Genomic DNA, 23883 nt, shown 5'->3' with positions numbered 1-23883 from the left:
GGGCTCCCCTTGAGGTGCACCCGGAGGCTCCAACTGGCGCAGAGTGCGGCCGCGCGGGTGGTTATGGGAGCAACATGGAGCTCCCATGTAACACCTCTCCTGCGCGAGCTGCACTGGCTCCCGGTGGTTTTCCGGGTGCGCTTCAAGGTTCTGGTTACCACCTTTAAAGCGCTCCATGGCTTAGGACCTGGTTATTTACGGGACCGCCTACTACCACCAACAGCCTCCCATCGACCAGTACGCTCCCACAGAGAAGGGCTCCTCCAGGTGCCATCGGCCAAATAATGTCGGCTGTCGGCCCCTAGGGGGAGAGCCTTCTCTGTGGGGGCACCGACGATCTGGAATGAGCTCCCCCCAGAGATACGGAGGATCCCGGATCTGCGCACCTTCCGCCGCGAGTTGAAGACGCTTTTATTTCATCAAGCGGGCCTCGCCTAAATCTTCTCCCTTTTAAGTGTAAATTTTAAATTTTTAATATATTTTAAAATTATGGGTATTTTAAATTATGGGTATTAATTCAGCCAAATTTATTTAATTCATTTTATTTGATTTTAAATTTTGTATATCTATGTGTTTTATTTCATGGCTGTACACCGCCCTGAGTCCTTCGGGAGTAGGGCGGTATAGAAATTCAATAAATAATAATAATAATAATAATAATAATAATAATAATAATAATTCAGTCACATTACCCGCTCCCCCCACCAAGCCATGCCCACAGAACCGGCAGTAGCAAATTTTACATTTCACCCCTGATTTGAACCCTTTTGAGGTCTCCCACAATCTCTGCGGAGCCTTCAGGGTGGCTGGTCTTGAGGGAAGCGATTTTAAATCCTCCAGACAGATTTTTCTCCATCTCCACAGACGATTCCTGGACAGGAAAGAGAGGAAGATGGAGAAAGTGCCGCCTCTGAAAACCACAAAGCTTTTCTTGGGCTGGCAGGCATTGAGGGGCCTTTCCTCCTACTCCCAAGCCCATCATCCCTGCCGTTTTCCTTCCCCTCACACACGTTCCTCTTTCCCGCCTTTTCTACAATCCTGGAACTTTGCACCAAATCCACCAGGAGGCGCCCTCCACCAATAGAAGGGGACACCTGGTGCTTCCACATTGGTCCACTGGAGGGCGAATGTCACAGCCGTCTTTGTAGAGGAGGCCAGAAAGGAAGTGACATCATGAAAGCTTGCCGCTCTAGGATGGTGCACTCGCTCTCCTTAACATCCGCAGGAGGCAGAGAGGCTGCGGGAGAGTCTAGTGGGGGGAGATCCAGATGTGCCAAGGGTGAGTTGGGGGCTCTTCATGGGTAAAGGGAGGCGGAGGAGGGAGAGACCTGCGCCTGGCCCTTCTCTGGCTCCAACCCCAGATCCCATGCTCCCCAGCCGCCCTATCCATGCGAAGAGCCCGAGTGGGGGGAGGGGAGGGTCAGCCTTGCGGAGGCCCAGAAGGTTGTTCAGTGGCTCAATTCCACTTTCTAATTCTTGGTATTTATTTTTCCTTCCATCTCAGATACACAAAGTCAAAACCATTTGAAAAATTTGCATTTTTGGGAAAATAAAAAGAGCGGAATCCCTTGCAGGGCTCAGTCCTGCAGCATCAGAAATGGTCCCGTGAGGGAAAAGGCATCTGGAGACCCACCAGAGTCTTTGGAGCCATTTGGAGCTGCTCTGCAGGACAGAGAAAGGATGGAGACACAACCTTTTGGAAAGGAGGGAAGCGGAAAAGGCCCTTCAGCTGCTCAGCCTGGGAACGGGGGGAAGCTCTGGACAAGGAGTGGGCAGGAGATCCTGGAGGAGGAAACCCCCCTCCCTTCAGAAGTTCAGCCCTGGAACTTCATCCAATACCAGGAGGCTGAGGGTCCCCGAGGACTTTGCCGGCGACTCCATGACTTTTGCAGGCGAAGGCTGAGACCAGAAAAGCACACCAAAGCCCAGATGCTGGACCTGGTGGTTCTGGAGCAGCTCCTCTTCCTTCTGCCCCCAGAGATGAAGGGCTGGTTGCGGGAATGTGGAGCAGAGACCACCTCCCAGGCAGTGGCCCTGGCGGAAGGCCTCCTCCTGAGCCAGGCGGAGGAGCAGAAGGAGCAGGTAAGAGTTCAATAGAAAATAGAGAATCTGTTTGAATACTTCACCCCTCCTTCCCAAACTTCTGTTACATTCATAATATGTGGCGATGGTCCACCTATTCTAGTAAGACATTGTTCCATTGTTTTCTCACTCAACCACATGGATGGATATTGGGGGCTCTGAGGTGGCGTTCTGAATACAGGAATCCACTTTACGTCGTGTGATGTCCATTAATTCTGCTTCTTCCTTCCTTCCTCCTATTGGAAGTGCTGCACTGTGGAGATCAGAGGTCCTGAGGGAAAGAACTCATCAAATCCCCCTCAGGAGCTATTTTTCAGGAGGATCCCTTGGAAGGATCAAAGTCAGGACACCTCAGGAGGTAACTGAAGATCTTCCGATTACCCATCTGTCTTACCTTCGCTCTCTTCTATACGATTCCTTCTCCTATTTATACTTCTCCACACTAATTGCATCTACAGATAATTGCCCAGCGACTCTCTTTAGGTGAGCCGCCTCCTCCTGGGGAAGGAGGAGATTGAGGTCCACCTGAAGGGGCATGCTGAGGAATTTATGGTTTTTCGCTCGACTTTGTTCCCAGTTGGATGCCGGCATGGTTGCTGGTCCGGTGGAAGCTTCTGAGGCAGGTTCTTGCTCTGATATCTGGGAACGGTTTGACCCTGTTGCTCCTGAGGAAGTGGACAGGATCCTAGGGAGTATGGTTGGGTGCAAGCACCTGTGTTTTAGACCCATGCCCCGCCTGGCTTCGAAAAGCTTCCCAGGAGATGACGGGTGGACTCTGGCGGTGATTATTTATTATTTATTTATTTATTTTATTAAATTTATATGCCGCCCTTTTCCCGTAGGACTCAGGGCGGCGCCCAGAATAAAAACATGTAACAATAAGATATCCTAAAAATAGCCAATATAAAACCCCAAACAGAATAAAATCTCATAGCAGATCAGGGAAATTGCTGAAACAGCCATGTCTTCAGGTCAGTGCGGAAAGTGCGGAGGTCAGGGGCCATCCGGAGCCCGATGGGTAACCTATTCCAGAGGGTCGGTGCGGCCACTGAGAACGCCCTTATCCTGAGGGCCACCAGGCGACATTGTCTGGCCGATGGCACCCAGAGGAGGGCAGCCCTATGTGACCACAGAGGGCAGTGGGAGGCCGGTAGGAGGTGGTCCTGCAAGTATTCCGGGCTCATGCCATGTAGGGCTTTATAGGTAAGAACCAGCACCTTGAAGCGGATCCGAAGGGCAACTGGCAGCCAGTGCAGTTTGCGCATGAGAGGTGTTACATAGGAGTAACGGGAAGCTCCTGTAACAACTTGCGCGGCCGCATTCTGGACCAGCTGGAGCCTCCGGGTGCACTCCAAGGGCAGCCCCATGTAGAGGGCATTGCAGTAATCCAACCGAGAAATAATGAGAGCATGAGTGACTGTACGGAGGACATCCCTATCTAGGAAAGGGCGTAACTGGCGCACCAGACGAACCTGTGCAAAAGCCCCCCCTTGTCACGGCTGTCCGGTGATCCAACAAGGACAGCCGAGAATCGAGGACGCCGAGATTACAAACCCTTTCAGAGGGAGTCAGCGACTCCCCTCCCATCTGAAGTGATGGGGCAACTAGATCAAATGCCGGCATCCACAGCCACTCAGTCTTGGAGGGGTTGAGTCTGAGCCTGTTCCTACCCATCCAGACCCGTACCACCTCCAGGCACTGGGACATCACGGAAAGGGGATCCCTGGGTTGGTCTGGGGTGGAGATGTAGAGCTGGGTATCATCAGCATACTGATGATACCTCACCCCGAAACTACAAATAATCTCACCCAGCGGTTCATATAGATGTTAAAGAGCTAGGGGGAGAGAACCGACCCCTGGGGCACCCCACAGGCGAGGGGCCTCAGGGAGGATCTCTGACCCCCCGCCCAAACAAACTGCGTACGGCCCGAGAGATAGGAGGACAACCACTGTAGAACAGTGCCTCCCACCCCCAACCCCCGGAGCCGTCCCAGTAGGATACCATGGTCGATGGCATCGAAAGCCGCTGAGAGGTCAAGTAGCACCAGAATGGAGGAATACCCCCCATCCCGGGCCCGCCAGAGATCATTCACCAGGGCGACCAATTTATTTATTTTATTTATTTTATTCGGCTTATATGCCGCCCTATCTCACAATGGACTCAGGGCGGCTCACAACAATAAAACACAAGCCACAATAAAAATAAAAACTAAAATCTAAAAAGTTTAAAATTAACCCATTAAAACCCTTAAAACCCCGTCATCAGACCAGGTCAAGGGATTTGAAAAGCCAAGTTTTTAATTCCTGGCGGAAGGTGCTAGTCGGAGCTCCAAGGGGAGTTGATTCCAGAGGGTGGGCGCCCCAACCGAGAAGGCTCTACCCCTGGGGGCTGCCAGCCGCCACTGTCTAGCCGACGGCACCCTGAGTAGGCCCTCTCTATGGGCGCGAACCGGGCGATGGGATGTTGTTGCTGGCTGTAGGTGGTCCGCCAAATATCCTGGTCCTAAGCCATGTAGGGTTTTATAGGTCAACACCAGCACCTTGAATCTCACCCAGAGGGCAACCGGTAGCCAATGCAAACCGCGCAGGAGGGGTGTAACATGGGAGTATCACAACCCGCGCGGCTGCATTCTGCACCAGCTGAAGCCTCCGAGTGGTCCTCAAGGGCAGCCCCATGTAGAGAGCATTGCAGTAGTCAATCCATGAGGTGACCAGCGCATGCGTAACTGTGTGTAGTGCATCTCGGTCCAAGTAGGGACACAACTGGCGCACCAGACGTATCTGGGCGAATGCCTCCCTGGTCACGGTCGTTATCTGGTCTTCTAAGCTCAACCGTGAATCCAGAAGGACGCCCAAGTTGCGCACCCTGTCTACAGGGGGCAAAACTTCACCCCCTATAGTCAGCGATGGCACCTCTCCCCTGAACCGAGATGCCGGTACCCACAGCCACTCGGTCTTGGCCGGGTTGAGTTGCAATTTGTTTCTACCCATCCAGACCTGTACCGCTTCCAGGCACCGGGCCATCACATCGAGGGCATCACTGGGTTGGTTCGGGGTGGAAATATAAAGCTGAGTATCATCAGCGTACTGATGATACCTCACCCCAAAACCACGGATGATCTCCCCTAGCGGTTTCATATAGATGTTGAACAGGAGAGGCGAGAGAACCGATCCCTGAGGCACCCCACAAGTGAGGGGCCTCAAGGTCGATCTCTGCCCCCCCGCCAACACCGCTTGTGTTCGACCCGAGAGGTAAGAGGAGAACCACCGTAAAACAGTGCCTCCCACTCCCAACCCCTCGAGGCGACGCAGCAAGATACCGTGGTCGACGGTATCAAATGCCGCTGAAAGATCCAGAAGGACCAGAACAGAGGAATGACCCCTGTCCCGGGCCCTCCAGAGATCATCCACCAGTGCGACCAATGCCGTCTCCGTGCTGTACCCGGGCCTGAAACCCGATTGGTACAGGTCGAGGTAATCCGCTTCATCCAGGACCAGCGGGAGCTGACGTGCAACCACATTCTCAACAACCTTCGCTAAAAAGCGAAGGTTGGAGACTGGACGCAAATGATTTAATACAGCTGGGTCCAAGGCCGGCTTCTTGAGGAGGGGCCTCACCACCGCCTCCTTCAAGGCGATTGGGAAGTTTCCCTCCCTCAAAGAAGCCGCTATCACCGCCTGGATCCAGCCTCGTGTCACCACCCGGGCCAAATAAACCAGCCAGGAGGGACACGGGTCCAACACACAGGTGGTCGCACTCAGCTTCCCCATGATCCTGTCCACTTCCTCTGGGGTAACAGAATCAAACTCTTCCCAAAGCACAGGACCCGCTGTCTCACCCCTGTCTGACTCTGTCCAGTCAGAGTCCAAGTCGTCCCGAATCCGAGCGATTTTGTCCGATAGGTGCTGACCAAACTCCTCGGCTCGTCCCTGTAAAGGATCTTCCCTCACCCTCTGATTTAAGAGGGAGCGGGACACCCTGAACAGGGCAGCCGGGCGATTCTCTGCGGACGCAATGACATCAGTGAAGTAGCAGCGCTTCGCTGCCGCCAACTCCACCAGGTAGGCCCGTGTGGCCGACCTTAATTGAAATCGGTCGGATTCGGAACGGCTTGCTCTCCAACAGCTCTCTAGGCCTCGTCTACGCCGCTTCATCTCCCGGAGCTCCGTGGTAAACCAGGGAGCCAGCCGGGATCTGCGACGAGTCAGAGGCCGCAAAGGAACGACCCGGTCCAGAACCCCGGTAGCAGCCACTTCCCAGGCCTCCACAAGGGTCGTGACCGGGGCATGGGAGAGAGAGAGAGGAATCATCCCAAATTCCTTCTGGAACCTCTCAGGGTCCATCAGGCGCCTGGGGCAGAACCAGATGGTCGGTTCCGCCAATGCCGTTTCCGTGCTGTGCCCATGCCTGAAACCCGATTGGTACGGGTCCAGATAATCTGTTTCCTCCAGGAATTGTTGAAGTTGGTATGCCACCACAGATTCAACAACCTTCGCTATTATTAATGCTTCCCTACAGGAGGGGGTAGTGCCCCAGCATTTTAAGGAGGCTATCGCCCACCCTCTTCTTAAGAAGCCATCCCTGGATCCCACCCTGTTGAATAATTTCCTACCTATCTCCAATCTTACGTTTTTGGGGAAGGTTGTTGAGAAGGTGGTTGTGCAGCAGCTCCAGAGGTTTCCGGATGCAGCTGATTATCTGGACCCCTAACAGTCAGGATTCAGGCCTGGATTTGGAACTGAATCTGCATTCGTCGCACTTTTGTGTGATCTCTGGCAGCGCATCCATCCTTTCTCTACTTGACCTCTCGGCAGCTTTCGATACCATCGACCATGGTATTCTCCTGGGGCGGCTTCAGGGGATGGGAGTGGGAGGCCCTGTGCTATCCTGCTTCACTTCCTTCCTCTGCAGCCGTTCTCAGTCAATGTTGATAGGAGGGGAGAGATCCAGCCCTCCGCCACTGCTTTGCCGGGTTCCGCAGGGCTCGGTACTATCCGCTCCTGTAACATTTATATGAAACCGCTTTGTGAGATCATCTGCTAGCATGGACTGAGATATGACCAATATGATGATGATACTCAGCTGTATGACTCAGCCCATGGTCGGTTAAACGATGCCGTGTCCTCCCTATCACGGTGCCAGGACGCTATTAGAGGCTGGATGGGGAGCAATGGGTTGAAACTAAAGCCTGGCAAGACAGAGTGGCTCTGGGTTTGGGGTTCGTTGGCCAAGGGAGAATTGCCACTTCTGGTCTTGGATGGGATGGCACTACGCCAAACAGACCCTATGCGTAATCTGTGGGTTCTCTTGAACTCACAACTCCTGCTCAAAGAGCAGGTGGCAGTCGTGTGCAGGACGGCCTTTGCGTAACTATGGGTTCTGCGCCAGAAACAGCCCTTCCTGGACCGACAATCCCTACTCACAGTCACTCATGCCCTAATCACTTCCCGTCTTGACTATTGCAACACGCTCTACATGGGGCTGTCCTTGAAGAGCATGTGGAAGTTCCAGTTGGTGTAAAACGCAGCGGCCCACATGGCTTTGTGTAGACCCTGCTGTACACAAGTATCACCTCTCCTGCAGGAGCTGCATTGGCTGCCAATTTCTTTCCTGGTGCAACTCAAGGTGCTGGTTGTCACCTATAAAGCCCTCCATGGCTTGGGACCAGGTTATCTTAGGGACCATCTCTTACTAGTTACATCTGCCCGACCCAGCAGAATGCGGAGGCAGGGAATGTTGCGGGTGCCATCCCCTAGGAAGACACACCTGGTGAGACCCAGAAGAAGGGTTTTCTCCGTGGCGGCTCCCTCTCTCTGGACAATCATCCCCCCAGAGATTAGAATGGCCCCCCACAGTAGCACTCTTCCAGAAGGCATTGAAGACCGGGTTCTGCCAGGGGGCCTGGGAAACCCAGAACGGGATTGGGCCCATTAAACGGCTCTCAGGTGCTTTCGCCGGGGCAAGGGGTGTGGGTGATCTAATTATTTTAATGTATTATATAATTCTCCTTTTATTAGTTTTATTATTTTAATATGGGTTTAATATTTATAAGCCATCTTGAGTAGTCATGTGCGAATAGGCGGCATATAAACTGTCTAAAATAAATCAATAAAATAAATATTTTGTTAGTTATTTATTTTGAAATTATTTATTCCTTACAGAGAAACAAAGAATGAACTTTTCTGGTTTTTATGACGGCGATCAAACAGAGGCTGAACCTCTCAATCAGGTAAGAAAAGGAAAAGTTATAAAGATTTGTATTCTCCCTTCAGGAAGTGAAGTGGGTGTGCAGAATGCTCTCTCCTTCTATTCCCTTGTTTGGACTGGGTTATTTTTGTGTCCTTCCACAACATGGAGAGCAGAATAGCAGGTTGAAGTTGCTGTCAGCCAGCATAGCTTCTTCTGGTTGTCTTGTTCTGCTAGGTGCTCCTCCAAATTTGCCTTTACAAGAAGCAGTTCTTTTAACGTCCTTCGAGAATTAGGAATAAATTCCTTTTATTTTGCTCTGGGAAGTTGGGGGGGCAGGAGGGGGGAGGGATAGGGAGCGGGGAGGGGGGAACAGGTTTGTGCAAAAACTGTAAAACTCTTTAATAAAAAAAAAGAATTAGGAATAAATGTATCACAGTGGCAGGAATTGCTAGACCACCTTTCTTTTTGTAATTTATCAACCTCCTAAGGTACGGATTAACAGAGTTGGAAGGGACTTTGTAGGTCATCTAGTCCAACCCCCTAACTCCATTTCTGATAGTTGGCAGTCTAGTCGCTTCTGGAATGCATCCAGTGATGAAGCTCCCACTTCTGAAGGGACCATTGGTTGATTGCTTTCACTGTCAGAAAATGTCTCCTTATTTCTAGGTTGAATCTCTCCTTGTTCCGTTTCCATCCATTATTCTATGTCTGGTACTGCTTGGAACACTGCTATCGTTTCTCTCCTGGTCCTTCTCTTCACTAGACTAGCCATGCCCAGTTCTTGCACCCGTTCATGTTTTAGCCTCCAGTCCACTCATCTCGGTTGCTCTTCCTTGCACTCTTTCTAGAGTCCCAAGATCTTTGTTACATCATGGCAACCAATACCGGATGCAAAGTTCCTAAGTGTGATCTTACAAAGCCATTCTAAAGTGGTACTAATACTTCATGTGATCTTGATTCTATCCCTCTCTTAATGGAGCCTATGATTCTGTTGGAGGTTTTTTTTTTTGGCAACTGTAGCACACTGCTGGCTCACGTTTAATTGATTGTCCACTAGGACTCCAAGATCCCTGTTCCACTTTCTACTGTAGAGCCAGGCATCACCTATCCTATGGCAGTGCATTTGGTTTTTCTTTCCTAAATGTAGCACATTACATTTCTCAACATTGAAGTTCATTTTGTTAGAAGGTGCCAATCTGTCAATCCTTCTATATCTCGAGCCTATCTTGTGGAGTGTTCGTATTCCTGTCAATTTGGACTTGTCTGCAAATTTGATGAGTTCCCCTTCTATCCCCTTGTCTAAATCATTGATGATGATGAACAGATCTTGCGAATCCTCCTGTTCTGTTCTTTTTTCCGTGTTCAGGAGAGTCTTGTGTCCTTCGAGGAGGTGGCTGTGTATTTCTCTGAGGAGGAATGGTCTCAGCTGGATCCTGACCAGAAAGCACTGCATTCGGAAGTCATGCTTGAAAACTATAGGAACGTGGTCTCTCTCGGTAAGAGTTTTCTTGTCCCAAATTGGAGAGTTCAAGAAGACAGATGATAGATAGTTTTTATTACAAAATCACTAATCAGATATCGTCTCCCAGGAGGGAGAAGGAAAGTATCTGGCCTTCTCGTACCCCAAGGAAGGAAAGAATCAGTGTCTCTTTGCTGAGGTCCTTTTGGGGCATTCCTTATCTGTATTTTTCCATTTCTATTTGAACTTATCTGTGGAGGCTGAGAAGAACGGGTTTGCTTTTATGTGTCCTCTGGAGATCATGTGACAAGAAGGTGTTGTCATTTGTCCTCTGAAACCTCCCCAAATTGTGTGGGAACAGAACTTTCACGCTCAGGCCATGGAAGAGCATTCTCCCAGTCCAATTCAAGAACAAAGGCCTCATGCAGTGTGACTCAGAGTATCCTAGGATACAGGTATTCCCCGAGTTACAACAGTTTACTAAGCGACTGTTTCAAGTTACGACCTAGCCGTCTCCCAAGTACTTAAGACTCAGTCCTGAAATTACAAATGTTACAGCACCAGGGCTGTCATTCACACTTACAAATGACAGCAGAGGCCTTGCAACACAATCATCCTACCTGCACCTCCACCCCACCCTGCTCGGACTTACATTACGAGGACGTAGCGAGCCGTCGGTTCCTTTGCCTGCTTGGGTGCATTTGCAGAAAAAAGAGGCCTAAAATAGTGAGAGATACACAAGATCAACAGTGGGAAATCTGGCACTACTGATTTCACAGAATCTCGCACTAGAGTACTTTAGGCCTCTGTTCTCTGCTCACCAAGGGCTGCACGAGATCCAGGACAAAATGCTTTGGGAATAAAGGGCCTTTTTGTTTTCAAAAACTTTTGCCCTGGATCTCGTGCAGTCCTCAGTTTATAGGGAACACAGGCTAAAGTACTGCAGTGTGAGATCCTGCAAGATCATTAGTGTGAGATCTTGCACTTCACGTCTTGTGTGATCTCACACTAAAGTAGTTTAGGCCTCTGTTCTCTGCGAAGTAAAGCCTGTACCAGATCCGGCCAAAAAACCCTTGCCAGCCGATGACACTGTGGGGCAGCAAAATAGCCATTCTTGAAGCCTCCCAACCTTTCCACTCTCAGTTCGAAGAGCATTTACAAGCCAATGGGAGGCTTCAATCAAGGGACTTCCCTCCAAAGTCTCATCGTTGGGATCAAGGAATGGGCCGAGTGGGAGTCCTGCCTGCCAGACAGACGCCGTGAAGTAGCTGCTCCAAGGTACACCGGGGAAGAAAGAGCTTTTTTCAAAATGGTTTCAATTCTCACAGGTCTCTGCTGAAATTAACCCACCTCAATAAATCTTAAGTTTTCTCCTTATTCCTCCTTGGGTGTTTCCCCTGATTATTCCTTTACTCAAAACAGACTTTGATTGAGATCTGCATATATATAGATAATTGTAAAGAAAGAGATGTTTTCTAGATATTTTCAAAGCTTTCAGGACTCATGAATATAGAAATCATCTATATCACGCCACTGTAAACATGCAAACATAAAACTGAAAGGAATTCTGGAAAAATTCAGAAGGAAATTCACTTGAATTTGTACGGTTTGATCTTTTTCTCTAACCTTCTTATCGTTTTCATTTCTCTTTTGCTTTGAAGGTAATAATGGGCAGAAGAATCAAGATTCCTGTGAACTGTTCCAAGTGATCAATGCTAAAGATGGAACGGAGAAGTTTGGAATTCGAATGGAATTAGAAACCCATGAGAGAAAACAGTCAAATGATTGGAATCAGGAAAGCTCATCGTCCACCGATGGTCCGATGCAAGACTTTCTTGCCCAAAAGGGGAAAATAAGGAAAAAATATATTGGGGAAAGAGTGAAGCCAATCAAAGCTATATTACAAGTAAAAGACCACTGTTTAAGCCAAAACAAAGGAGAAGATGCTATAAGAAGACACAACGGACAAAGTTACAATGGGACATTCATTCCTTCTCTTGGAAATAAGTTACTTACATCTCAAAAAGTGATTGACACAAAAGAGAAGCCTTACAAATGTTTGGAATGTGGAACTTGTTTTAGAACAAGCAGGCAACTTGCTTCCCATGAAGGGATTCAGACTGGGGAGAAGCTATACAAATGCAGAGAGTCTGGTAACAGGTTCAGAAGACGTAGTAATCTTACTTCCCGTAAAAGGATCCACTCAGGAGAGAATCCGTATAAATGCATGGAGTGTGGAAAGACCTTTGCTCAGAGCAGTGTCCTAAGAGTACACGAAAGGCTCCACACAGGGGAGAAGCCATATAAATGCATGGATTGTGGAAAGACCTTTGCTCAAAGAGGTCATCTAATTTCCCATAAGAGGATCCACACAGGGGAAAAGCCATTTAAATGCATGGAGTGTGGAAAGACCTTTGCTGAGAGCTCTGCCTTAAGAACACATGAAAGGCTCCACACAGGGGAGAAACCATATAAATGCATGGAATGTGGAAAGAGCTTTGCTCAGAGCTCTGTCCTAAAAGCACATGAAAGGCTCCACACAGGGGAGAAAGTGTATAAATGCTTGGAGTGTGGAAAAACCTTTGCTCGAAGAGGTCATCTTATTTCCCATGAGAGTATCCACACAGGGGAAAAGCCATTTAAATGCATGGAGTGCGGAAAGACCTTTGCTCGAAGAGGTTATCTTGTTTCCCATGAGAGTATCCACACAGGGGAAAAGCCATTTAAATGCATGGAGTGTGGAAAAACCTTTGCTCGAAGAGGTCATCTTGTTTCCCATGAGAGTATCCACACAGGGGAGAAGCCGTATAAATGCTTGGAATGTGGAAAGACCTTTACTCATAGAAATGGACTTACTCTCCACAAAATAATCCACACAGGGGAAAAGCCATTTAAATGCATGGAATGTGGAAAAACCTTTGCTCGAAGAGGTCATCTTGTTTCCCATGAGAGTATCCACACAGGGGAAAAGCCATTTAAATGCATGGAGTGCGGAAAGACCTTTGCTCGAAGAGGTTATCTTGTTTCCCATGAGAGTATCCACACAGGGGAAAAGCCATTTAAATGCATGGAGTGTGGAAAAACCTTTGCTCGAAGAGGTCATCTTTTTTCCCATAAGAGGATCCACACAGGGGAGAAGCCGTATAAATGCATGGAATGTGGAAAGACCTTTACTCATAGAAATGGACTTACTCTCCACAAAATGATCCACACAGGGGAAAAGCCATTTAAATGCATGGAATGTGGAAAGGCCTTTGCTCAAAGAGGTCATCTTATTTCCCATAAGAGGATCCACACAGGGGAAAAGCCATTTAAATGCATGGAGTGTGGAAAAACCTTTGCTCAGAGCTCTGTCCTAAGAGCACACGAAAGGCTCCACACAGGGGAGAAATCTTATAAATGCATGGAATGTGGAAAGAGCTTTGCTCGAAGAGGTTATCTTGTTTCCCATGAGAGTATCCACAGAGGGGAAAAGCCATTTAAATGCATGGAGTGCGGAAAGACCTTTGCTCAAAGAGGTTATCTTGTTTCCCATGAGAGTATCCACAGAGGGGAAAAGCCATTTAAATGCATGGAGTGCGGAAAGACCTTTGCTCAAAGAGGTCATCTTGTTTCCCATAAGAGGATCCACACAGGGGAAAAGCCATTTAAATGCATGGAGTGCGGAAAAACCTTTGCTCAGAGCAGTGTCCAACGAGCACATGAAACGCTGCACACAGGGGAGAAGCCGTATAAATGCATGGAATGTGGAAAGACCTTTGCTCAAAGAGGTAATCTTATTTCCCATAAGAGGATCCACACAGGGGAGAAACCGTATAAATGCATGGAATGTGGAAAGATCTTTGCTCAAAGAGGTCATCTTATTCGCCATAAGACAATCCACACAGGGGAGAAACCATTTAAATGCATAGAATGTGGAAAGATCTTTGCTCAAAGAGGTAGTCTTATTCGCCATAAGATGATCCACACAGGGGAGAAACAATTTAAATGCATGGAATGTGGAAAAACCTTTGCTCGAAGAGGTCATCTTATTCGCCATAAGACAATCCACACAGGGGAGAAACCATTTAAATGCATGGAATGTGGAAAGATCTTCGCTCAAAGAGGTAGCCTTATTCACCATAAGACGATCCACACAGGGGAGAAACAATTTAAATGCATGGAGTGTGGAAAAATCTTTGCTCGAAGAGGTCATCTTATTCGCCATAAGACAATCCACACAGGGGAGAAACCATTTAAATGCATGGAATGTGGAAAGACCTTTGCTCAAAGAGGTAATCTTATTTCCCATAAGAGGATCCACACAGGGGAGAAACCGTATAAATGCATGGAATGTGGAAAGATCTTTGCTCAAAGAAGTCATCTTATTCGCCATAAGACAATCCACACAGGGGAGAAACCATTTAAATGCATGGAATGTGGAAAGATCTTTCCTCAAAGAGGTAGTCTTATTCGCCATAAGACGGTCCACACAGGGGAGAAACAATTTAAATGCATGGAGTGTGGAAAAACCTTTGCTCGAAGAGGTCATCTTATTTGCCATAAAACAATCCACACAGGGGAGAAACCATTTAAATGCATGGAATGTGGAAAGGCCTTTGCTCGAAGAGGTCATGTTATTCGCCATAAGACCATCCACACAGGGGAGAAACCATATAAATGCATGGAGTGTGGAAAGGCCTTTGCTCAGAAAGGTAGTCTTACTTCTCATAAAAGGATCCACGCTCAGGGGAAACTGCATAGCAATAGTAATTCCACTTAGACTTATATAACACTGCACAATGCTTTACAACACTCTCTGAGCAGTTTACAAAGTCAGCATATGGTCTCCAGCAATCTGGGTCCTCATTTTACCCACCTCAGAAGGATGAAAGCTGAATCAACCATGACCCTGTCAGAATCAAACTTCTGGCTGTGGGCAATTAGCCTATAGTACTGCATTCTAACCACTGATCCACCACATCTCTATAGATTTTGATCTGTATGCATATTGTGCCTTTTGGATCCAAATGAGACAAGGTAGAATCCAAGAAAATGAAATTTAATGTGGAGAAAAGTAACCTTTTACACCTGGGCAGGAAAAACAGATTACCTGAAACCTGGCTCGAACATAGTAACTGTGAAGGGTCCTTGGAGTCCGAATGGATGATCAATTAAGCATGAATCACCTGTGTGCGGCAGCAGCCAAAAAAAGCGAATAAAATCCTTGGTTGTATAAACAGAGGCATAGAATCAAAATCACATGAAGTATTAGTACCGCTCTATAAAGCCTTAGTAAGACCATACCTGGAATACTGGTTGATTCAGGAGATTTCAAACGCTTCTGCGTATGTGCAGAAGAGCGTGTGCATGCACGAGGGCCCCCGCTGCAAACCGGTAGTAAAGGTAAGTAGAACCCACCTCTGGGGGCGGGGGCACTGAGGAGGAGTTTGTAGTACCAAGGGGGCTGAAAAAGAAGCCCAACAAATCGATGATATTTTACAAATTTTATATTTTTGAAGGTTTCTGAAGTAACTAATTCATCAACTTTTTTTTCGTATGGACCCTTTTCCTTTCGAAGCATTTGAAATGCTTTAATAGATCTTATCGCAAGTTCTTCAGCCTTTATTATGTGTACATGTTTTGCTTGTAGTGCATTTGAAAGAAGAGAAATTTCATTTAGAATATCAATCATCAATGCCAAATCAGTTATAAAATAGATATTTTCAAGACGGACAGCCATACCTAAGTATTTTTCATTTGAATGAAAACAGTGATGTAGCGCTGGATAAGCGGGCCACACAGCTAGGGTTGACCTTAAACTACAGGCAGCCCATCGTGGTCCCAAAATACTACCAATTTTTATAATTTCAATTCCAAGTTGTTCCGATATTTTGGTAAGTTCAATTTGGTTCTTATTGGATTGATGAAAAATAGTATATAGCTTATCAATAAATATTTTAAAATGATTTACTTGCTTTATTTCCTTTATCAAATCATCTAAAACAAGTTGGAGGCGGTGGTTTAAACAGTGCCAGATTACTATGTTTGGAAACTCTTTTGCTATCCTGGTGCTCACTCCAGATTTTCTCCCAAGCATAACGCTGGCGCCATCAGAGCAAAATCCTATTAAATTTTTTTTAGATAGTTCTTAGTAAGCCCAACATTATTTAAACTTTGCATGACTGAAGAATATATTGTCTCTGCATCTTGTTTTTCCAATTCAATTAGCTCAAGGAAAATCGTTGGTGATGTATCTGAATCCTCAACTTTTAAGAAAAGTATCACAACTGGTTTGCAAGATACTGTTGAGGCTTCGTCAATAATCAAACATATTTTCAGATTATTTTCAATAATTTTAGTAAATAATTGTTTTTTAATTTCTCTTGCAATGAAATCAACTATTTTCACTGCAGTTTTACTTGAATGTAATCCTATTCCCATATCTAATCCATTTTTAATTTGCATTTCTATCTCATCTTCTGTGTCTGAAAATGGTTTACATCTTTGTGCCAGGCTGTAAACTGTATTAAATACTCTACAAGTAGTTTGTATATATTTCTCATTCATCTTATATTTTGCTGTTGAAGCCTCCTCACCTTGTTTTATGTTCTCTTTACAAATATTATGAGCTTTTGATGAAAAATGTTCTTTCATTTTTTTCCTTAGAGAAGCTTGTTTTACCTCTCTATTTCTCCCTGCTGCCTCAATCTGAAAATGTTCCCATTCTTTTGACACATGAACACTTTTCATTTTTAGGAAGTCATGTTTTGCACAATACTTGCAACCTAACTTTTTGTTAGAAATTTCCAAACCGTCATATTTTTCTTTGAAATTGTTATATTGTTGCATTGTTCAGCATTCAGGAAGATTGTTTTCAATTTTGGAGGTATCGTTATTTATTTCAATAACTGACAGGCTGTTTTCTCCAAATTGGAGTGGTTGGAGTGGTTGTGCTTGTTGTGGTTGTGACTGCTTTATATCATCCAAGGCCATTTCTGATACAACGGATTCCAATCTTGGTTTCTTACTGATTCTTACTGAAAAATTTTGTTGCCTTTTCATCCTGTTAAGGGCAACTGCAAAAAATTTTTTAAAATGTTTTAGTTTGGACTCGATTGTGGTTGTACGTTACCTGTATTCCAGGGGTGAAACCTAAAATTTTTTGCTACCGGTTATGTCTCCTCCTGCAAGGCCTCTGGATGGGACTGTAGTAGTAGACTGTAGAAACAGCTCCTGATGCACCTGGGTGGAAGAGCTGCTCTGGGATGACTAACAGGCCAGTCCTGTGAGTGAGACTACAGCTCTGGAATATGGGACTGGCCGTGGTGGGGCTGGAAATCTCTGCCTGGGGTGGCACGTGCAATGTGCAACTTTGCAGGTGGTGCAATACGCAAAAAGTAGCGCAGCCCTCGCCGTCCAGAATGAAATAATGGCGTTATTGTGGCGGCGGGGGAGGGGTGGCACAATCGGGCAGAAGCGGCAGTTGCGATGGCTGGAACCTGCGGGAGTGAAGCACTATTTTCATTTGCGTGGCAACAGCATTCCACCTAGGCATATTTGTGCCAGCCGATGGCACAAGGCAGCCCTCGTCTCCTGCCGCTTGGGACTCTGAGCGGTAAACGGTGTTTGATCCGGGGAGCAGCCGAATTTTGCTCTTCATTGCGGATGCCAGATTGGCCCCCTGCAAGCTCTTACCTCTCGAGGAGCACTCCCTGAAGCGGCGTGGGAAACTTTGGTCCGACTCCTTGAGAGACGAGAGCTTGCAAGGGCCGATCTGGTGTCCGCAATGGAGAGCAAAATCCGGCTTCTTCTCTGCTGTATTGCGGCATCAGGATTCCGCCTTGGTATATTTGCAGCGCAAGGCAGCCCTCGTTTCCTGCCGGTTGGGACTCAGAGTGGTAAACGATGTTTGGTCTGGGAAGCAGACGGATTTTGCTCTCCATTGTGGACGCCAGATCGGCCCCCCTCGCCGCTTCAGGGAATGGTCCTCGAGAGACGAGAGCTTGCAGGGGGCCGATCTGGCATCCGCAATGGAAAGCAAAATCTGGCTGTCCCCTGGACCAATCGCCATTTACTGCTCCGAGTCCCAAGCGGCAGGGGACGAGGGCTGCTTTGCACTACTGGCTGGCGCAAATATACTGAGGTGAATGCTGATGCCACTCAAGTTCAAGTGCTTCACTCCCACACTTCTTCTGGCCCTTGTTCATGCTCTGCGCACCTCGGTCTCTCAGGGAGATGCTTGACTTCCTCTCAGCCCCAAGACACTGGCTGGCCCATGAGATGAGAGAATGAGAGAGAGAGAAAGAGAATGAGAGAATCGGAATGAGACAAAGAGAGAAAGAATGAAAGAGAGAATCAAAGAGAGAGAGAGAGAGTGGGGGAGGGAGAGAGAGTGTGAGAGAGAGGGGGGAGAGAGAGGAGGGAGAGTCCTGAAGGACCCCATCCTGTCACTGGGAGTCCAGGCACTTCAGCAGGCGGCGCGCTGGATTCGTATTAGTGGTCCGTGGAATTTAAAATTATGAACTTGGGGACCCCTGATCTAAGAAGCTTCTTCTGAAGAAGCTTCTTGGATGAGAAATAAAATGTTGACCTGGATGCCCATTCGCTGCCGCCGCTCCATAGATGACATATATTAAGATGTATATTAAGACCCCCCTTTGAGCTCTGAAGATGAAGGTCTGTCACCTGCAGCTTGACCTGCTTTTTCTTCTCTTCCTCCTGGCTCAAGAGGAAGCCTTCCGCAAGGGCCACTACCTGGGAGCTGGTCTCTGCTCCACACTCCTGCACCCACCTCTGCATCTCTGGGGGCAGAAGGAACAGGAGCTGCTCCAGAAAAACCAGGTCCAGCATCTGTGCCTTTGTATGTCTTTCTGGCTTCAACCACTGATGGCAAAGGCGATGGAGTCGGCTGCAAAGTCCTCGGGGCCCTCAGCCTCCTGGTAATACACCTTCCTGAAGTTTTGACGCTGGACCTCTGAGCTGATAGAATCTTCCTCTGGATTCTTCTGTTTTTATCTTGACCTCCACATAGTTCCCAAACTGAGCAGCAGGAGGGCTTTGTCCAACTTCTGCATCTAATGGGTATTGTCCCTCCATTTTTTCTTTATTCTGTAATCCAGGTGCAAAAGATGCTAACAGCTGCTTGGATCTCCAAGACCAAGGATATGAAATGGGCCAATGGATCTCCACCGGACTTATATTTCTCTGGACAAATCTCGGTACATCAGCTAGCCTTCCTTACGTATGAGATAGTTTGGTCCACAAACAACTTCTACCTGCGAGTTTGAAAAGAAAACAAGATTTCAGAATCAATGTTGCATTTTCAGCTGTTTTATACCTCTTTTTTGTTTCCGGGTGGGCCTAAGCCAGAGCAGAAAAAGCATGTGAGTCTCTCTGGATAGTAGAGGTAGAAGGAAAAACTTCAGGAACCATCAATAACCCAGAATATAGAAGGTATACTGTATTTTTCAGATTATAAGACATTCCGGAGTATAAGATGCACCTTAGTTTTTGTGGAGGAAAATAAGAAAAAAAAAATCTGCCTCTGCCTACCAACATCCATCGGTTTTTCTCTGGCTAGTGCCCTGTCAGTGTGTGAGAGAGTTGAGGGCTGTTTGGAAACTGAAACAGTATTTGCTGTGTGAGCAATAAGGAAGGAGACATCAAGGATCCTGGGCATGGCTTAAGGCTCAACTGTTCTGTACTAAAACTGCATGCTGTGCTGATCTCTGAAACTAAAACTGAAACTCCTCCCCTCTGCTTGTGTTTTGCTTGCATTTACTACTGCGTTGGAAAACCTGCTTTTGGTATTGTATATTTACTTCATGTATTACATTATATATTTATATATAATGTAAAGAACTTATTGAATCCTGCCGAATCAGTTACTTGTGTATGCTTTCTGGATGTGATTGCTGCTGCAAACTCTGACACGTCCTTGCAGCAAATAACGAACAGCCAGGTCAGCTTCAGCTGTTGCTTGTTAGACCAATTACCAGAACAAATAGACACAGGAACTAGACAGATTTCTCAACCCTGCTTCTTTTCAGGAACAGAGAGTTAACTTCTTCCTTCCAAACAAAGGAAATTATCCCATAAATAAACACCAGAATTAAATGTTACCTAACCACTTCCCCAAGGAGAGCTGATGGCCCCTTCCCAGCCCCTCTCCTCCCACCTCCCATGTTCTTGCCCCTTACTGGGGATCTCCTTTGCTTCCAGCGGCCTCACCAGCAATATCAGGGGGATTCTTCTGCTCCCAAAGAGAGAGGGAGAAAGACGCGGATGCTTCCAGCCCCAGAGACACAATCAGTGGGTCGGGATTGGGGGGGGAGGAGTTTTCTTAGAACTTCGGGATTGGGAGGGGCCCAGAAAAACGGAAGGACCAATAAGAATTCTCCCTTCCACCACGTCATCGGTTTGTGGGCATAGCCTCTCTTGTCTTCACCAACCTGAGGAGAGTTCCAGGCAGAGACAAGTGGAGAAAGTGGGAGCAGGGTCCCTTCAGTCTTTTGGTGGGGAGGGGACGCAGATTAAGGGGCAGGTCATGGCTGCCCGTGTGTGCACTTCTTTTTGCCCCCACTGGATCCTACCTGGAGTGGAGTGCCCCTCTCCCAATCACGTGGGGTCACTCTCCTGCCCACCTCTCCCAAAACCTTCTGCCTTTTGAGCCCTTCCTGGCAAAGAGGGCAGGTTTTCCCCAGACCTGTGGGGTTTTCTGACCCACCACAAATAGCAGAAATACCTGTGCAGCTTCCCCCACCCCCACTGAAGTGGAATCCAGCATTTTGAGGGCAGGGAGGAGTCCTGCTTGCCTTTTGTAATGCAAGCCTTCCCTCTCCCCTCACTCCCATTCAGGGGCTTTCTCGGGAAATGGGGAGGGGGAGATGGAGGCCCCCACAGGATCCCCTCCTCCTTCCTGAGGATACTGCTGCATTTCTTCCAGGGAGGAGGAAGTAACAAGGCTGGTCTGAAACTTTGTCTTCATCCTCCTAGGTAAGGGGACACATGGGGCCAGGGCCTTCCCCTGCTCCTTGCTAGGAATCCAAGGACTGGATGAGACCCCCTTGCAAACACTAGCATGAGGATCCCCCCCCAGAGAAAAGACCCCCCCTCACCAGACAGCAGGGCATAAATCCTAGGGAGGCCAGAGATTAACCACCTTCCTTCCAAACAAAGCTGAATAGGGAAATTATCCCATCAATAAAGACAGAATTAAATGTCACAAAAAACCAATTTTAGACCAAAACTCAGAAAGGGTATATAAAATCAATCAATGTCAATCTTCCTAGCTAGCCAAGAAACCTTGCTAAATTTCACTCATCTTGGTTCCTTGTCATTAAAAGCTGCTTTCCGGCAGCTCTGCTTCGTTATTCAATTTATTCTTCAAAGTGTTGATCATTAGTATCTGGAAGAAATCCAACAGGGGAGAATTTCTTCCCAATACTACTGAGTCCTTTGGTGCCTTCTCTCTCTCTCTCTCTCTCACACACACACACACACAAAACCTTCCACATAGTGCCCCTCCCTAATCACGTGGGTTCCACCCTTCCGACAGAGAGGGAGAAAGAGGCAGGTGCTTCCAGCACACGGGGAGGAAACGGTGGGTCTGGCTTGCGGGGGAGAAGTTTTCTTAGAATTTCGGGATTGGGAGGGGCCCAGAAAAACGGAAGGACCAATGAGAATTCTCCCTTCTGCCGCGTCATCGGTTTGTGGGCAGAATCTCCCTTGTCTTCACCCACCTGAGGAGAGAGAAGAGGAGAAAATGGGAGGGGGTCCCTTCAGTCTTTTTTTTTTACAATAGAATAGAATTCTTTATTAGCCAAGTGTGATTGCACACACAAGAATTTGTCTTGGTGCATACGCTCTCAGTGTACATAAAAGAAAAGATACGTTCATCAAGAATCATAAGATACAACACTTAATGATAGTCATAGGGAAACAGTCAATATAAATCGTAAGGATACCAGCAACAAGGTTACATTCATACAGTCATAAGTGGTAGGAGATGGGTGATAGGAACGATGAGAAGATGATGCAGACTTAGACACTTTGACAAACTGTTTGAAACTAGTTTGACAGTGTTGAGGGAATTATTTGTTAAGCATAGTGATGGCGTTCGGAAAAAACTGTCCTATCTAGTTGTTCTGGTGTGCAGTGCTCTATAGCGTTGTTTTGAGGGTAGGAGTTGGAGTTTTTGTCCAGGATATGAGGGGTCTAAATATTTTCACAACCCTCTTTTGACTCGTGCAGTATACAGGTCCTCAATGGAAGGCAGGTTGGTAGCCATTGTTTTTTCTGCAGTTCTAATTATCTTCTGAAGTCTGTGTCTGTCTTGGGGGCAGATCAAGGGGGGGGGGGTCATGGCTGCCCCGGAGGAGAGTATGGACTTCTTTTTGCCCCCTTTGGATCCTACCTGGAGTGGGAGTGTCACTCCCCCAATCACATGGGGTCACTGTCGTGCCCACCCCTCCCGAAAGCTTCTGCCTTTTGAGCCCTTCCTGGCAAAGAGGCAGCCGAGGTTTTCTGACCCACCATAAATAGCAGAAATACCTGTGCAGCTTCCCCACCCCGCATTTTGGGGGCAGAGAGGAGTCCTGCTTGCCTTTTGTAATCCAAGCCTTCCCTCTCCTCCCATTCTGGCAATGAGGAGGGGGGAGATGGAGGGCTCCCCCACATCCCCTCCTTCCTGGGGATGATGCTGTGTTTCTTCTAGGGAAGGGGAAGCAACATGGGTGGTCTGAAACTCTTGTCATTCCCTCCCCCACCCCCCGTAGATGGATGCAAAGGGACGGCAAGGGAACATGGGGCCACGGCCTTTCCCCGTCCCTTGCTAGGATTCCAAAGACTGGATGAGGCCTTTGCAAGACTCCCTTGAAAGTTCCAGCATGAGGTCCCCCCCTCAGAAGAACCCCACCCACTCACTAGGCAGTGCTCGTGCCTTGCATAAGATCTGAGTCAACCAGGATGAATGCAGAAGCGGGAAACCTTTTTCAGTCAAAGACCTCTTATGATGTGATGGAATAATGACAGATGTCAATGTAGAGTGTGTGCGAATAGCTTCAGGGTGAACATCTTGTAAGATGAAACAATTGCATAGGGAAAAAATATTTTTCAAGTATTAGCACCATCCTCTTGTCTTTTTATGGTGTGTCAAAACGTTAAGATAACCTAAAATTAAGTAACTAAATTAAGTACTTCCTAACAAGCATAAAATTTTCTTTGTTGCATTAAAACTTACTAACCCACTAAAGTGTATGGATGACCTTGGGGGGGGGGGCATATTTCAGCTGCTGGTTGGTTGAAGCTGTTTTTTCAAATATCCTTATTAAATATTTTATGTCAAACTGGAGAAAAAAAGAAATAGATACAGAAAGGAAAATCAGACGTTACTTCCATTTTTTGAAATGGATTTTTAACCACTTTCCCATACTTTTAGATTTTGTTTTGCTCACTGTAGCTAACCTCTGTATGTCATTGTTGACTCCAAATCTGGTTGAATGTTTTCATAGAAATGGAGCCTTCACCTTTTCTTGGTCTGCTTTTCCTTTTTCCTTTTCTTTCTCTCTTTTCATTTATGGTCTAATGATATATCCTTGCCTTAAATTCTTCAAGGGGCTTAAGCTTCCTAGTCACATTTCTTGAGGTGAATTTCCTACTCAATCCCTATGTAAAAATGGTTTTTCCTCATCATAGTTTAGCTTTCTATTCCTTTTTCAGGATCTTCCTTTTCTTTCATCAGAAGAGACCGGAGGGGTCCCTTTTCTTTCTCCTCCCGCCTTTGCTGAGAGGCTGAGCAAATAGTTTGGGAAGGGCAGCTGCATGTATTGAATTAGAGAAATAAAAAATAAATAAATTAAAATCATTTTCCTGATTGTGGCTTTCCTGCCTGTGTCCCATCTGCCTCCCCTTCAGGCGGGAGTTCCCAACAACCACAAGACACCAGCTGTCTTTCCCACAGAGGCTCCTGGTCCTCCTCTTCTGACCGCCCGTCTGTTTCTGACAGGATTTGGACCCTTTGGAGGCCTCCCACAATGTCTGTCGAGCCTTCAGGGCGGCTGTCCTTGAGGGAAGCGAGTTCAAATCCTCCAGAGAGGTTTTTCTTCATCTCCACAGACGATTCCTGGACAGGATAGGAGAGGAAGATAGAGAAAGTACCGCCTCTGGAGAC

General features: G+C 47.2%; 1 protein-coding gene and 1 pseudogene across 3 annotated transcripts; one reads left to right on the top strand and one right to left on the bottom strand.

The window, feature by feature from the left end:
- Positions 1-677: 677 nt before the first annotated feature.
- Positions 678-19472, top strand: LOC148116096 (uncharacterized). Of its 3 annotated transcripts, XR_015731833.1 has the most exons (7): positions 678-1279; positions 1505-2082; positions 2329-2440; positions 8245-8312; positions 9639-9768; positions 11393-15116; positions 18833-19472. XR_015731833.1 is itself a non-coding variant. In XM_087884779.1 (6 exons), exons 1-6 carry the CDS (start codon positions 1174-1176, stop codon positions 14491-14493), a joined length of 4095 nt encoding a protein of 1364 aa, XP_087740905.1. In that variant the 5' UTR covers positions 678-1173; the 3' UTR covers positions 14494-15679. The 3 variants fall into 3 exon arrangements, 2 of the variants coding, with proteins under 2 accessions (XP_087740905.1, XP_087740906.1); XM_087884779.1 differs by lacking the exon at positions 18833-19472 and having other exon boundaries at positions 11393-15679; XM_087884780.1 differs by lacking the exons at positions 2329-2440; positions 18833-19472 and having other exon boundaries at positions 1200-1279; positions 11393-15679.
- LOC148116097 (E3 SUMO-protein ligase KIAA1586 pseudogene) lies at positions 14896-16829 on the bottom strand (annotated as a pseudogene).
- Positions 19473-23883: the final 4411 nt, after the last annotated feature.

Source organism: Pantherophis guttatus, chromosome 2 (genome assembly GCF_059756535.1).
Source record: "Pantherophis guttatus breed Tessera chromosome 2, ASM5975653v1, whole genome shotgun sequence".
In the NCBI taxonomy this organism is placed as follows: domain Eukaryota; kingdom Metazoa; phylum Chordata; class Lepidosauria; order Squamata; family Colubridae; genus Pantherophis; species Pantherophis guttatus.
Note: the sequence above shows the minus strand (reverse complement) of the source record. Positions and strands in the feature narration are given on the sequence as shown.